Source organism: Epargyreus clarus, unplaced genomic scaffold (genome assembly GCF_041222505.1).
Source record: "Epargyreus clarus isolate Ecla_fem2 unplaced genomic scaffold, WU_Ecla_fem_2.2 ptg000014l, whole genome shotgun sequence".
NCBI lineage: Eukaryota > Metazoa > Arthropoda > Insecta > Lepidoptera > Hesperiidae > Epargyreus > Epargyreus clarus.
The window spans coordinates 9,218,586-9,235,197 of NW_027332222.1; the positions used below are offsets into that span (position 1 = coordinate 9,218,586).

The 16,612-nt window shown below is 34.4% G+C and overlaps 1 protein-coding gene across 9 annotated transcripts; it reads right to left on the bottom strand.

Moving 5' to 3' along the window:
• Positions 1 to 427: 427 nt before the first annotated feature.
• msn (serine/threonine-protein kinase msn) lies at positions 428 to 15,863 on the bottom strand. Of its 9 annotated transcripts, none has more exons than XM_073079949.1 (22): positions 15,563 to 15,863; positions 15,315 to 15,380; positions 14,598 to 14,805; positions 14,165 to 14,341; positions 13,853 to 14,084; positions 13,561 to 13,689; positions 12,889 to 13,119; positions 12,010 to 12,086; positions 11,501 to 11,582; positions 10,973 to 11,096; positions 10,307 to 10,327; positions 9,689 to 9,785; positions 9,353 to 9,482; positions 8,764 to 8,905; positions 6,625 to 7,587; positions 5,124 to 5,246; positions 2,629 to 3,019; positions 2,331 to 2,551; positions 2,057 to 2,247; positions 1,812 to 1,938; positions 1,584 to 1,718; positions 428 to 1,498 (listed from the first exon to the last, which is right to left on the bottom strand). In XM_073079949.1, exons 1-22 carry the CDS (start codon positions 15,626 to 15,628, stop codon positions 1,250 to 1,252), a joined length of 4,182 nt encoding a protein of 1,393 aa, XP_072936050.1. In that variant the 5' UTR covers positions 15,629 to 15,863; the 3' UTR covers positions 428 to 1,249. The 9 variants fall into 9 exon arrangements, with proteins under 9 accessions (XP_072936050.1, XP_072936054.1, XP_072936051.1 ...); XM_073079953.1 differs by having other exon boundaries at positions 2,629 to 2,833; positions 8,764 to 8,887; positions 15,563 to 15,862; XM_073079950.1 differs by having other exon boundaries at positions 8,764 to 8,887; positions 15,563 to 15,862.
• Positions 15,864 to 16,612: the final 749 nt, after the last annotated feature.

The window sequence follows — 16,612 nt, forward strand, 5'->3', positions numbered from 1 at the left end:
AAATTCTATCAAGTCGCGCCTGCTTTTAAATGAATAATGTATTTTATTTTAGATTTGCTCTGTTGATTATACAGGCGTTCAGACATCAAAATAGCAAATCCATATTTTTTATCCTTAAAAGCTATGAGGTCCAATATGGTGTATATGAGGGTAGAGTAGAAACTATTGGTTAAAAAAATCTCGATTCACTTGCGCAGTTTCTTCTCACTGGATAGGTGACCAGCCATCCTGACGTCAGAGTAGCCAGTCATCTTAAAAAGTAGTTTATTTTTTTTAATCAAAGGTACCAATTATCTGATGATTAGTAGCAACTTTTAGTAATTATTTCGATTTAAAATACGGGCAGTGACAGGCCATTCTGAAGGTAACTTTTACTTAGATGATGGAATTATGGGCTGTAATTATTGGTTATGAAATAAAGAAAAGCTTGTCATTTTGTATTTTATTGGGCTAAGGTATTTTCAAATAAAAAAGTCATCAAATATATAATTTTCAATATGCACAGTTACATCTTTATACATGTAAATAATATAGTACATAACAAATAAATAATAAATAGTACCAAATTTTAGGATTTATCCATTAATAAAAATTATTATTGCAGTTTGGTGTGATTATTATCATACATAGTGACATGACTAAGTGCCAATTTCTTAAGTGAATTAATCTTATAGAATGAATAATAATTTACAGCATCTAGATTGTTACTTTACTGTATTATATATTGAGTCAGGCATGGCATGGCATTGACTTTTGTTAAAGTAATTAATCAAAATAATTACATACATGTAACCAATAACATCACCCAACTAGCTTATCTTTATAAACAATATAATATGGCATAATATGAATCGATAGTTTGTATTACACTTTCTTTTAGAAATAAACAACTGCAAAATAAAACCTAAGCAGTATTAATTTACTTAAGATTAATTGTCAATATCAAAACATTTATCCTATAGGTTATTGCTTAATAATATATATTCCTTAGTAGCTTGTATTGAAGTTACAATATTCAGTACAAAATGCCACATTTGATAAAGATAAAAGTCCTCAAATTGTTATATTTTGTGGATTGTCTTTTGAGCACGTATTACTTCTGTCATTATCACAAGTCTTTGAATTCCGAATGGCCAAAGCACATGATTATACTTTTGTTTCATTGACTACTTCTGGCGTGTTCCAATCAGGGCCGCAACGTCATCACAGATCATGGGCGCAATCCTTGCCAGCTGCGCACCGTCACTTACTACCAGTTGGCCATTCCCGGCTTGTTGAGCGTCATGAAATATATCTGACAAGAAGAACCACCTTTAGCAGATGAAAAGAATACCTTGTCATTACGCTCACACAAAAACTTGAGTCGTTGGGCTTTCTTGTGCATGAACACTCCATCTAGATGTCCACTTTCCACCGAACGAATTTCAATCGCTTTATTGCCCCAGCCCATTATTTGGCCTGTACCAATATAGGCTACTGAAGTGGGCATTTCGCCCCACTGTAAAATGAAAACTCAAGGTTAGATCAATTTATTATAATCACAATGTTTATAATCGTCTTCCATAAGAAGCCTATGAACTAACCTGCAGAACTATATTTTTGCTAACTCGTCCGTAAGTGTTCACATATACGCCCTCATTATCGTAACATAACAACAGCTGTACGCCATTGGAATTAGGCAGTGGTACAATGCAATGTGGAATGATTGCTCCCTGGGTCTGAAAAATATCATTATGATCATTCATCATATACATTGTCAATGTTATATCAACCGTAAGGTCAATAGCCATAGATTATTATAAGTTTCTCACATGCTTTGGAATATAAATGTCATAAACACTGGCAGTGTCCAGATCGACAGCGTGAAATCCATCTGCTGATCCATAAATAACTTTCAGTCTTGTGCCTTCTTCAATGGTAAGATCAACTAATAGGGGCCTGGAAAATAATTTCAAAATTTAAGTACATATATTTAATACAATACTAACTTTTCTATTAATAATAAATATATATTAAATATGCTTTCTGCTTTTTTAAATGAATTATTGTTGTCTACCTGTGTTGAAGATCACCAAAGCTTTTAAATGCCATGAATTTGTGATATGGTTTTGGTGCCCATGCGTATATTTCAATCGAATCTTTCAAAGCTATGACCAAGAACTTGATTCGTTCATATTTTACGATTCGGAAATGCACTGCCCCTTGCAGTTCTCCAACATTAATCCAACCATTTCTTCGTTCAACTTGCTGTAATTTAATGAAACACACATTTTCAATTAGTAATGAGTTGATATGATAAGATGCAAAGATAAACTATATATGAATCTTACATCACTCAATCCGTCGGTGCGTAAAATCTTAGATTTCAGCCAACTAAGATAGTACACACGTACGCGGTTCTTCTTTCCAGACACAGTGACCAATATATTTTGTCCTTCTAACACTTCCATTTGTTGGAAGCGGCGTCGTGAGATCAATTGATATACTTTGCCCTGTCCCGAACGGTCTAACAACATGAGACCATTCTCAGTACCAATCAGCAAATTAACACCTGAAAGTACAAATCACAAAATGAAATAGCGGTTACAATGTAGTGAAAAAAATGTTCATAGTTCACAATATACTTACCCCAGAGGGCGGCGCACAAAATCTCAGAGTTGAATCTCTTCTTGTATTTACGTATCTCGGGCGTGTCGGAGGAGAGGTCGTGTCCGGTGGGCGTGACGTTGACGTTGACGTGGCTCTCGCGGCGCGACGCGTTGCCCGAGCCGCCCGTGCCGCCGCTGCCCGTGGAGCCCGCGCCGAACCCGAACGTGAGGAACGAGCGCTGCTTCTGTTGCAAGGGAAGGAACTGCTGTTGGGAGCCCACCGATGAATTGGAGGGCGAATGCTGCAACGGGTGGGGGGAAGCGGCTCCCGATACGAACGACTTGGACGGGGTGGACTGGACCGAGGACGGGAGCGGGTGATGGTGGTGGTGGGTCGCTGGCGTGCCTCCGGCTGCTATGGCTTGTCTATACTGTAAAAAAGAATACACGTCATTAATATTTAGTCTTCAATGTTTTATTGCAAATCCAAACATTGGTCTAGCCTTTATTATATTTTTTTATCATTTTTTTCAGGTAAAGTAACATTGCATACATTTGTTGAACAAAATTGGTAATAAAATTGACAAAAACACTTTTAAAACATTCAGAATAAAACTTAACCCCTATGATTATATAGTTTGTTAGTCAAAAATTAATTAAATCCATCTCCCATGATTAGTTTCATCTCATATACATGGTCGGAAAGTTATTAACGGCATGGCTAGTATCTACAAATTTTATGTCGGCGTAATTTAGTGAATAGTAGATTCGTAGATTGCAGCAGGCAATGATGTGATTCAATTCAAAACAACTTTGAAAAGGTGTTGACATTCAAATGGTTGTGGCTAGATTATGCACTGATGAAGTTTAATTTTTCGGACAAATAAGTACAGGTAGACAAAACGATTTTATTTTAACCTTTGGTATTTGAGGCAATTCGATCAAATTTATGTTGTTAAATCTCGATATAAGGAATAAGTATTCGACAAACATTCTAACTAACAAAAATATGAATAACAATGAAATATAATATATTTACAATATGCCATTTATTGCCGGGTACAAAAAATATAATTATTATGCTATGTAACGGCGCGGGCATTAATAAAATAAAACCATAAGATCCATTTGTTGCTGTTATTAAGCGGACCACGCTTTCCTTAATCTACCTATATATTATAATTTGTAATAATATAAGCTATATAACTTAATGACCGAAAACTTGTCTGTATGAATGTATAAAAGCATGTCTAGAAAATGCATAAATAGAGAAGAGATGACAGCTCTAAGTTCAACAAACAACAGTCTATATTATGCTTCATGAAGCATATCTTGTTGCATCATTCGTTTCGTACTTACGCAGTGTTATAACAGCTGTCTGCAAACCGGTCGCGGGACGCTCCAGGGTGTTTGCATGATTGACAACCATTATCACATTAATACTATATACTAAAAGCTTCTCAGCATACATTTGTGAAACTATTGGGGTTCTCAACATTAAAAATTTCATTGTGTTCAATATAATTCTAAACATGTGAAACATGTAAATTGAATGGTGTTTTGCAGCAAAAGGTGTAGCCGATCCAGTAGTTTTTAGGTAAGGGGCGTATAGAGATACTTTTCATACTTATAAAATATTAAGTGTTATTTATTAAATTCAGTTTGTTGTGAAGTAAATAATATCCGGGTAATGTCAAGAGAACTGTGATATCAAATTAAACCAGAACCGAAAATACTAAGACAGGTTTATAAAATTGTATGCTTATTTATGGCACAAAAGAGTACGTCGACTAGGTAAGTTTTGCTTTAATTCATCATTTACAAATCACTTTACACAAACAATTTGATTCACAATATGGCTTATTAATAATAATCAACTTTACAAGACATTAACACTGGTAATAGTAGTTAGATCGTTAAGTATACGCCCACAGTTAAAAGCTAAATTAATCTTTCAATCGCATTATGGTTAGCGCAGTAATAACGTTGGGAGCCCCATGATTTGTTACTCATGAAAGTCGCGGCTAGCTTACTTTTACCCGTTTACAATAATGATATCAAAGCCCAGATAGTAATGGATATGACATATTAGGCAAACTGGTGAAACTCGACAGTAACAAATGTTGCAAAATTCATACTATATTTACTAAGAGTCTGCCTTTGAATAACTATTTTGGCGAGATGATATAATATAGTGTGTTTATATCCCAACAAATAGCTATACATAATATATTTCGAGGTTACATTACGAGATCAATAAGTAATATAACTACAATGTAATACGCTTGTGGCAAAGATATTATATATGTCTAGAAGGACAGACTAAGCCTTTGGATCATATTTATATTATAGACTTTACTATTAACTACAGGGCTCCATATAAAAAACTGATATGCAAAAACAAATTATTATAGTACTTTTCACATTGATTCTTACGATTTTTCTAGACACATATTAATATCTTTGTGTTTCTGATGAGATACATGTGAGTGATGTGACGTGTTGTTCGTGTGAGTGGGATATGGGATGTCTCACCTCCTCGCTGGTGGTCTTGTCGTGCCTGGGCGGCGTGGTGGGCTGGCCGGCCTGGCTGAGCAGGTCGGGCAGCACGGAGCTGGTCCGCGAGCCGCTGCCCTCGTTCGCGCCGCTCGAACGGCCCTGTGCCCCACACTTATTAATATCTGCTTCAAAATTTATATAAAACTGCAACGATACACTACAGATTAACTGTAACGGTGTATACTTTTCGAGCAACGTAAAGTACTTAAAAGTATATACACTTTAATCGCTGCTAGTTGCAGTAATTCTAATCTATAGTATCACCATAAAATAACACCTATAAATACAATATTATCTAATCCTCTGGAATTCTGTGAACATTTGAACAATATGTGTAAGAATAAAGAACAAGAATAAACAATATTTTTAAGATAAAAATATTTGTGCCTAAAAGCATTTCATGGGTACTTTAACTACGTAACATTTTTAAAGGTTTATGAAATTTACTATTTCTTAAGATTTTTCTTTAATAGTGAAGAAAATTTTACAATGTTAAATATTTTATATTTTTAACGAGTTTAGTGATTAAATGACCACTTACACCACAAATTAATCGCCGTTACGTTAAAAGTGTACGACGAAAATATTTATACAAAACTCCAGTTTGTGTATCTTACCTGTATGGGTAGTAAAGCCATTATTTATGAACAGCGATTAACCGTTAGTGTAAGTATGGTTTTTGCAACACCAGCATAGCTCGACAAACACAAACACGATAGCATTAAAATCATGCAAACAAAACACATTCACAAGTTGGACGTTTTCTTTCCATCTGCATGAAATTTCGAAGCGGACATTCCCAAAATTGTTAAATGTTGCTAGTGTTTAATGGCAGGATCTCGTGATTCGTCACTCGTTTCTGCGTGTCTCGGCAGGAAGACGGTACTCGCGCACAGATGAGATTTGGATTAATGTTAGTTAGTATAAAGTTCTTTTTATTTTTGGTGAGTAATTAGTAATGAAGCTTCTACTATATGATCATTTTAAAGTTTTATTATTATAAAGTAATATATCAAAACCATTCCAACAAGAGTAATTTGAAGGTATCCCATACAATACAAAGTTATTATGATATTATGATAAAAAAATCTGTCACGCCAAAATGTAAGACGTGTGAGCAATATTTACTGAAAATTAAGGAATAATAATAATAATTTTATTTATATATTTAAATTTTAAAACCGTACAAAGTCTGCCAAACCCGGAAATATATAGGTACATAAAGGTAAATATTTAGTATAACTAGCAACTAATTTAGTATATTTGTGCATAAAACTAGACCATTCTCACACATAAGGTACACAGTAGCACCACCACACATATAGCTTCGGGACTAGAATAAACTTGGAATTTAATGTAATATTATACTTAGATATTGTAGCATTACAACGGTTAGTTAAAGTTAGGTAAACGAACCCTCATACCAGAGTGTAAGTATAAATATTAATTCAAACTATCCCGAGCAGTGAGCAATTACCTGGTCCTGTGCGATTACCGCTTCCTGCCCACCACTTGACATAAGCTCTGTGTGACGGTTTAAGTGGGAATTTCTTCGGAATATTATATCCGATTCAGTCTTTTCTCTGCGTGGTTTGACAACGTTATTCGCGTCAGAGCTGTTGTTAACGTTGTTTTTGTTTTCGAGTGTGTTGGCAGTTAGATCTAAGATGTCAGACTTTTCAAACGACGCACTGTTTGTAAGACAAATGCTAGTTGCAGGCGAGTCGCTGTTAATGCTACTTTGTCGACTCGATCCATTGTTTTCGCTGTCTTGTCGTATCAGCACCGCCACATTTTTCAACGCCTCTATAGGATTGTTAGGGGGTGCTTTTCTATCTGCAACCTTATTATCGTTCTTCTTCGCATTCTTTTGGGACATTTTGAGGCTGTCGTTCATTTTTATAAAGTCTGTCAATATTGGCTCTCCAGAAGTTTGCGGTTTCGTAATTTGTTTTCGTGAGTTGTTAAATATGCCGCTAGATCTCATCTGCTTCGAAATAGCTCCAGCAGGACTTTCGTGTTTCGGAAAGTATATAGCGGAGTGTCTCGTGCTCGGAAGGGGGAAGAGATCAGAATTTTCTCGACGAAACCCTCTAAAGAATCGGTTCGGGGAGTTAAGTTCTGAGTCTTGTTCTTTTTTGTATTTTATTATGTCCGCGAGTTTGTCTTGCGTGCTTTTTTCCGTGGGTTTGTGGAATAATTGCTTGTGGCGTGACGGAGGGGTAGCGATGGCCTTGTACTTTGCCCACGCATCTTCCATTTCGATCCTCGACTGGCGCTGTAACTGCGCACGCTTTGGCTCCGGTTCTTTTTTTATTTCCCGACTTGCTTCTTTTTTGTCTATGTTTTTCGAAGGGAAAAACCTGGCAAAGTCCCAGTCTTTCAGCAGTACAGCCTCATCGACGTCCGTTTCTCTTTTTTCGTTTTCCAAATTCTCCCTCTGATGTGTTTTCAATCATGTCCGATATAAAAAGCAGAAATAAATAATAAGAACATAAAGTTTAACAAAAAGTGACCTAATTCGCTCACTAATCTTACTTTGGCGTGAAAATTAATACACTTAATTTGTGAAGGCAATATTTTCAGTATACTTATTGCGTCACCAATTTTGAGCGTGTGCCTATTTAACACATAATCGGCTTTGAACATTCTGATCTCAAATTGAGTGTCAGATAGATTTTTTCACTGTGGTTTAAGATAAACAATAACAAATATACGTATATAGATTCCTGGTAAATGCACCAACGGTCATGAGAATAAACGAACGTAACGGTAGCAAATAGCTACGTCTCGTAGTTATTTAAATATAAAAAATAAATAAATAATATTGTAGTTATAGTAAAAAAAACATAAATGTACACAAATTTTATAGCATAGCCGCAGATAATCCAAGTAATCGAATCGCAGCCACAAGTACTGAATAAATCCTTGAAATATTCATCTTAGACATGTAGACAACTTTGTTAATTTGCGTCCGGCAACCTACCATGCGTTAAATATGCACACGCTTGCATGTAGAATGTATGATGCGGCAAAGGATGTTAACAAAATACAGCGCGTGGATATTGGTGAATAAAAAAATATACCTGGTAATATTAAATAATGGAATTAAAAATGGCGTTGCTGCTCAGTAGATAACAAAGTCAATATTATATATGTAGTTTTTAAAATGAGATAGGGTTTCTTATTGATGGATGAAACAAATGAATGAATAAGAAAATGATTGCGTAATTAGTTCCCTGGTCCTTAATTGGTGGATGTCAAATGTCAGAATCAGTCAGAACTGTATCATTGGAGTGGTAGTCATTATAATAGATATGATTAACGTAGCGCACGCTCCTTAAATTACTTCCGAGAGCTCAAGATACGTATCAGGGCATCTCGTAAATATTTTTATAAAGAAAATGAAACAAGAAATTATATTCATAGTTTTTAGAGTTTTTTAACAATTAAATGTATTTTACATTCATCGCGTGCCCAAAAATGAACACACTGCCTCTATTCGTCCGCGGTACTACGATACACTAATCAAACCCTACGTTGAAATAGTCAATATCAACATCCGCCATTTCCAAGTCCATTTCCCAGGAGGGGCACGTTGGCCGAGCGTACTCACCCGCTTGACGAGCGTGCGGTCGGCGTGCGCGTCGTCGTCGTCGGGCGTCGGCGGCAGCGGCCGCGTGGGCGCGCCGCCCGCCGCGCCCGCCGCGCCGTCCTCCGCCACCGCGCTCAGCCCCGGCCTATAGCAGAACTCCGGGCTGACACAAGCGCAACCGAAACCACGGGACGGGGGTGAACCGCGCGAGACGGGGAGGTGGTGGGGACGGGGTCAAATAATACAAAAACGCAAATAAAAAGTAAAAAGAAAAAAACGGGAGAAAATGCCATTAATGTGTTGTTAAAACAATATCAGTTAACAATCAACTTGTACGATTAGATCTAAACTACAATTTATCATTGTTAAACTTTTATATGATATACACAAAAACTTCAAAGTATCTTTCTTAACTTGGTTTGTTTTTAATCACATGTTGTATGACTTCACATATAATTTTTTTATCACATTATGTATTGGATATTTTAACAATTGCTTAATAGTTAAATTACTTTAATAGTCTCCTTTTTTAAATTTTCGAAACAAATAATTAAAGAAAATGTTGCTGTAATGCAATTGATACAATAGGTGTTTTCATAAATGTACTCACAGTGGCTTTGGTGGATCACTGGCAAGTAAAGTTCCGTCATTGCGCGCTCGTCCTCCACTCTCTTCCACATCTGAATCACTATCAGACTCGTCAAACGTAGGCTCTGGCGGATTTCGTTCCACAGGTGGGCCTAATATAATTATGAAAATAAATTAACTTACATTATAACGTTTTCTATAAAGACAAGTAGAAATGAAAAATGCAAGTGATAAAATATGAATCGTTTATTATAAAAAATTGGCAATGATTTCTCAATTGTTGCCAGCTACCTCCTACAGCTCAAAGAAAACATTTTAATTTGTAAATAACATACTATTTAGTAATAAATTCCCATACCTTGTCCATTGGTGGGAGCTCGAGGAGGTCGGTTAGGCGGCTCATTGCCCGATACAACGCCGAGCTCGTTCAGTTGTGCAGCTAACTTGTCCAAATCCTGAAAATATATACCGTTCACACTTTTTAATCTTTCTTCACAAATGAGTTAAATTACCAGTCAAGAGGTTATCCATAAATATCATACAATTATAGATAAAGGCTGTCTATAAAATATGAATGTTGATATGTAAAATTTCAACTTCCCTGTGAATGTTTATTTATTAGGTAATACAAGAACATGTCATATATAAATTAATTTAAATTAAATTGAATGTTTCGGAAAGATGTCATGTTAATATAGTGAATAATGATAATATTTTATAATATTCATATTGTATTATTTGTATAATTTCAATAAGCAAACCCGCAATGTTAAGTATGTGGCTGTTATATATGTTACTTATTAATGTTTTATTGTTCTTTCAGCTTTGTGGTACGACAGGACAATAATAGGCGAGTAAAGTTATATGATCTCACGTCGAATGAATATATATTGTATAGGTCATATAGTGTAATAAAATTGTTAAAAATGTGATTTAATTTATGGACAACCCCTAATAAATCAATCTCATCACCTACCTCTGGCCTCCGCGGCGGTATCTGCGGTTGAAGCATTAATCGGACGTGCAAAGAAAGTAAACAGCGTGACATGAAAATAAAAACATAAGCAAATAAACAAAAAGTATATATACTAAAAGTATAAAAATAAAAAAATAAAGCAATATGTTTATAATTTTTAAAATTGAATAAAAGTTATTGTGTAATCCTTAAAATTTCACGACATTGGAATAGACTAGTATTATAATCTAAAATAACAGCTAGTGTTTACGCTTACAGTATTTTTTATTAACGAGCAGATTGATTATTCTTACTAAAATGAAATCTAAGACCGAATGTAGCCTACATTTTAATTATTTCTTGGAGTAATGTCTTTTTACTATCATTTTATAACATTGTATATTTTCTATGCTCATTAACTAGTCTTACTAAAATGTATTCAATGTTTCAATATATAAAATTGTTTCATGTTCTCTCCAATGTTAAAGGGGGCTGAAAAACTATAGTGAAACATGAATAGTTCGCAACCGCAACCATATTATATTTGATGAGCACCGTAATCTGTACATACGCTATTTATAATAGTTTGTATACATTGTATACATACGTTATCGATAAACAAATTTGTTTGGAGAATTCAATACAAACTTCATATGAGGCCTCGACAATAAAAATAAAAGATTGTACCATAGGTTTGAAATTGTGTTGAGATGAGCGTTGCGGAGGCTGCGGGCCGCCGGCAGGGGGCGTGCCGTTGTTGGAGCCCGAGCTGTTGGACGAGCCCGACGACTTCGGCGTCGGCGGCAAGGGCCTACACGTTACAATGTACAAGTAAATAAAAACGCAACATCCGAGTGATAAGAAAGAAAAAGTAGATAATGAATTACAATAAAGAAATATAATCAATTACAATATTGAAAACATAATATATGTTATCATGAAGATAATTTCACGAAATAGTTTAAGGCATTTTACAGACTTTTTCTCCAGATTGGTAAAATTTATACTGTAATTATATTGTAATATTCAATTCGAGTGTTAAAGAAATATTTGGGTTTAATTTTGTTTATTAGACAAAAAAGTAAGGTGATTATATAATATAGAAAAACAGACAGACACAACTTTTCAGTTTAAATAATGAATGAACCATATTAAAAAATCGTGGAAACTTAATTAGTGTGTTAACTAGCAATGATCACAATCAAAAATAATTACCTATATCTATTAGGCTGTTGAACTTGTGGGTCCGGCACCACAATCAGTCTTTGCGGAATGGGCCTCGCGGGCGGCCCGGGCTCTAGATAGGCAACAAATGTTAAAAGTTAATCGACGCCACAAAGGCAGATCTCGCATTGGGGGCGTAGCTGCTAATTCGCTTCTTATAGAATTGATTTTCGTATAATAAAAAAATTATAATCTGTAAGGATGATACTAATCTTATGAGGAGCTTCACTAATGCTACTTGCACGTTAGCTATCATTGGCTAGTTATCATTAACTATAATAGTAATAATTTTTTGTAAAAAAATGTATTGTAACTTACATATGGGATTAATGTATTATACAGTATAGAGTTAAAGTTATTCAGTTAAAATATTTAATACAATGTAGAATAATAGCGAAAGATACGAATATACGTTTTACTAAAATAATGCAGCTAAGTCACCAAATCGAAATGCACTATTAGTTTTATGGCAAAAAAAAAAAAGTAAAATAAGGCATTACCTGGGATTTCTTCGCGTTCTTCGCGTTTACTGTTTCGTTTGGGCGGAGGCTGTGGCTGAGGAGCTTCAGCAGCACCCCTGGTTCGTTAAAAAAAACATGTTACATAAAGTGTGTGTATATAGTTAATGAGTGCTAAATAAAGGTGGATATATACAGGGTAAACATAAGAACTCCTATTGAAATTGGATAAAATAAAATAGGAGAGTAGCCAAACACACAAGAAAAAGATAGACATCATTGAGACTTATATGTTTGTTTAGCAATTGAGCCTGTGTACCTATTCATAAAATCACTATTTTAACATCTTAGAAGCCGAACAATAGAGATGTAGTCCTAAGTTTAGGCTCCATAATAAACAACCAATAAAAATTCATAACAATTTCTCAAATAGTGCTAGAATGGTACACTCTATTCAACATTAAAATGTTTTAATAAACATTTGTTTTAGTCAAGAGACATATCGCTGCTTTGCAAGAATAATGGCACAACTACAAAAATTCATTTTTCTGTTAAAGATATAATTTAATCCCAAATATTTCCTGTTTTAATGTATCCTAACAGTACTGTGGTTATAAAAATAACTAATTATAATTGTATTTATCATTATTTTAATAATTTAATTAAAAGATTGTGAAACAAAAACATTATTTAATTTTAAACTGGCTCTCCTGGAAAATTACCTTTTTTACTTGTGCCATTATTTGTGCAAAGCAGTGATATAAGCCTCATAATAATATGTTAGTCAGCTGGTATGTGGATACCAAAGTTGTGGAACTTTTATAACACCTCCGAAACGCAAAAACACGTCACGTCATGTCAGAAATAGGTGAGGCTTTGGTATATCCTCGGTTGAACCATTCTGACTATCAAAGCACGCACCTGCCCTCCTGTATCTGCTGGAAGTTGCGGCGCAGCGTGTCGCCGCCCTGGTGCGCGGCGGCGTTGTGCACGATGGACGACGGCTCGCCCGCCACCGCGTTCTCCTCCTCCTCACCCTCCGAACCTGAGTACTTGTAGTCTTCGCGCACCGAGTTGTCCTGCTTTCTCTTCTTGCAACGGTCTATGTGGTCCTTCAGCTGTATCCGCACTTGACGCTCCGTTGGTTGATCTCTGTTGGTTTGATAACATAATAAGTTTGATAAAAATATATTTGATTTTGTTCATGTTCATAGTAATAATCTAAAATAATGCACAACACTAATAGGAAAAGTAAATATGAGAGATAGATGATATGTCAATTTAAAGCCTGCGGAGGATTGGAGATCAATATTTGAAGCAAAATACTTATAATATGGAGGATGTTAGAAAAATAATAAACTTACAGGAATATTCAATTAGCAATAAAAATACTAAAAACTGGATAATAAAACAAAAATTATAAAGAAACTTGTTCAAATGCTCTTTACCTACATCTTGTATAAAATTATAATTATACCTGTAAACAATTCACAATATGATACAGATAAAAAAAGAAAAAAATCATTAGATAAGTATTTCTACTTACGTATCTGTGCATGTAAAGAAAATTATTATTATTTTGTATTGACTTACCTTATAAAAGAATGCTTCAGAAGCTGATCAGTGTAAGGCCTCAGATGATAGTCTTTTACTAAAACAGTCTCAATAAAACCATGAAACTTCTTAGCCCACTTCTTGGACTTCAAACGAGGTGGAGGGTTCCTAGAAATAATTAATAGTTTTAAACAAACAGATAATGTTAGCAAATGTTCAAATCATTCAACCAATTAATTTCATGTTTGTAATTACAAATTGCTTACAAACATGAAATGTTTGTTAATATATTTGTTAATATACATTACTATACAGTTAATATATTATTTACCTTGGAATAAGGAACAAAGCTCTCATGGGATGCAGATCACAGAGTGGAGGCTGACTCTCAGCCATCTCAAGAGCAGTGATGCCCAGTGACCAGAGATCTGAGCGATTGTCATATGTTGCTTCCGGATTCTCATCACAAGCAATCACTTCTGGTGCCATCCAGTAGGGGGTACCAATAAATGTATTCCTACGACCTATAGTCCGGTCTAACTGTGCAGACACTCCAAAATCAACTAAAAGTAAAACCACATAGATTAAAAATATAGTAGGGAAAAATAGTATTTTTAAATTTATACTATTTGCAGATTCTTACCAAGTTTTACTTCAGCATTGTCAGTGAGTAAAACATTCTGCCCTTTAATGTCACGGTGGATAACTTTGTTAGAATGTAAATAGCTGAGGCCCCTCAGAATTTCACGACAGATGTAGGATATCCACTCCTCTTTGAGCGATTGACCTTTGGTTGATTTCACTAAATCTGTCACAGATCCTGTAATTATAGAACACCACAACTGATAATTATGCTAGCATCATTATCTGTAATGAATCATATGTGAATTATTTACCTATTTCTTTTTATATCTTTATTTGACATAGTGTAGAGCATTTAGAGGTAAATACAAAGGAAATAAAGCTTTTAACTGTAATTTGCTAAATATAAATGATGTGGATTTTTATTTTGTTTGTGTGTAGTATATACAACTAAGATTACATATATTATTATACATGAAAAATAAAGTACACACCAGCACCACAATATTCCATGACCAACCAGAGCTGGTCATCTTTGCCTGGAGGGCTCTTCTTGATAAATGCTCCATAGTATGTGGCTATGTTGCGGTGATTAGAGTATTTTTTAAGGACATTTATCTCAAGCTTTATCTCTTCCTCTTCGTCCTGTGTGACATCCATGACCTTGATAGCTGCAAGCTGGCCCGTTTTCGTGTGGCGGCCCTAAGAATTTGTACATCAACATCAAATTACACACTTGTACTAAAGACATAATATGCCATTGTATTAAAATTTTCACATGTTAAGTAGGCCAAGATTGTAATTTAAAATTCTATTTTATCACAGATAAAATGAATAGTCTACATAATTATTTTCTTTGATCTTTTTCAACCATACATATGTACAAAGAGAATGATTTTTTTAATCCTTAAAGAACACCAATAATATTTAACATGCTAATTATACACAATAAGGTTTAATCAACTTCAAAGGGGCAATTAACAAAAGTAAAACCTGTCAGATATAATGGGCCACATCTTTATTGAATCTGCCTGATGAGCATTAATTCTGCTCATTGACATTAATAGGCTCTCCTACTTTACAGCAGATAACGTACGAACATGTATTTTACTGCTAACAGTGATGGAATTGTTTTATTGTTGATACTTTTTCTCGGAAAAAATCACTAACATCACTACATAAATATACATGTCACTATATTATATACGTACCTTGTATACTTGGCCATAAGTTCCATTTCCCACTACTTCTATTAGTTCGAATATACCAGCTGGGTCCTGAAAGCAGCCGTTCAATATAAATATATAGGAAAAAGCTAATTATAATCCTTATTATTGCACCTTCTTTATGATTCACGCCCTGTGAGATCATTGCTCCCAGCAATGGCTCCAGGTCGAGAGGCTAGACTAAAGACACGTAATGAGTTAATTTATAACAAACTAGATTCACATAAAAATACCTTTAGAGCGCTGAGGTCAATGTCGTCTAATGAACAATTTACAGACGGTGCCAGTTGATGCGCCATTTTGAGTATATTGTCACACACGAAGACAAAGCACGAGAACCTTACATCAATGTAAAAAGTGTATAAAAACCCTAATTACAACATTGGCGAAGAGATTGATTAGATTTTATTCTTTACATTTGAATAATTTATAAATCTCATTGTTTACAATTAAAATTACAGAAATTACAGATACACAATCTATACACCGCACACACACCCGGTGGGGATGCTACTTAACGAAACTCTCAAATCTACCATCAAAGGCTAATTTTCTACCATATTTTGTCAGTGTGACCAGTATAAGATATGAAAAAAATACGCGGATTTATGGTAGTTGTATATTGTTTGATTTAATTAAATAAAAATACTTTAAAGAAATAGTATTGACTCCTAACTGAGAAATTATTCAAATTTAAGCCGTAATTATTAGATTTATAAAGCATTTCAGGTCTGATACCAAAAGTTAATTTTCTTTATTAGGTAAAATTTTACTGCCATATAACCGTCTAATCACATAACTTTTGGTATGTAAGCTCCATAGCTCTTGATCATAAAGATCGTAGTAATTTTTTTGGGTTGTGGCTGCTGCTGGACCTTTTTCATATAATTCAGGGTAAATTATACTTAAGGGGTTAGTTATTCATTACTAATAAAAATATTTTGATTTTTTATAAAGCCATGTGTATTTAGTCTAGTTTAGTAAAAAATTAAGTTAAAAATTATTTCAAGACATCATCTAAAGGATTTAGATTAAATTAGGCTATTGAATAGCTATAAATAAATAATTCGCCAAGTACGAGTCGAACTCGCCCATGGAGGCATCTATACCATGAAATATTTATTAATTTTTACTTATTTTTATTAATTTTATTAAATTTCTATATTAAAATATGTTTAATTCTTCTTATTGGTATTTATTATAATAGCAGTTATAGTAGTATACCTACGCATTGTAGAAATATAGACTGTATTCCTAGTGTACCTACTAGGTTTAAGAGTTAT

Excerpts from the sequence above, each read along its gene's own strand:
- msn (XM_073079949.1), bottom strand. The coding sequence starts at position 15,628 with ATGGCGCATCAACTGGCACCGTCTGTAAATTGTTCATTAGACGACATT. Across the intron at positions 11,097-11,500 it reads CAACAGCCTAATAGATATAG|GCCCTTGCCGCCGACGCCGA; the intron begins GTAATTATTTTT and ends TGTAACGTGTAG. Across the intron at positions 2,248-2,330 it reads GCACCGACGGATTGAGTGAT|CAAGTTGAACGAAGAAATGG; the intron begins GTAAGATTCATA and ends ATTAAATTACAG.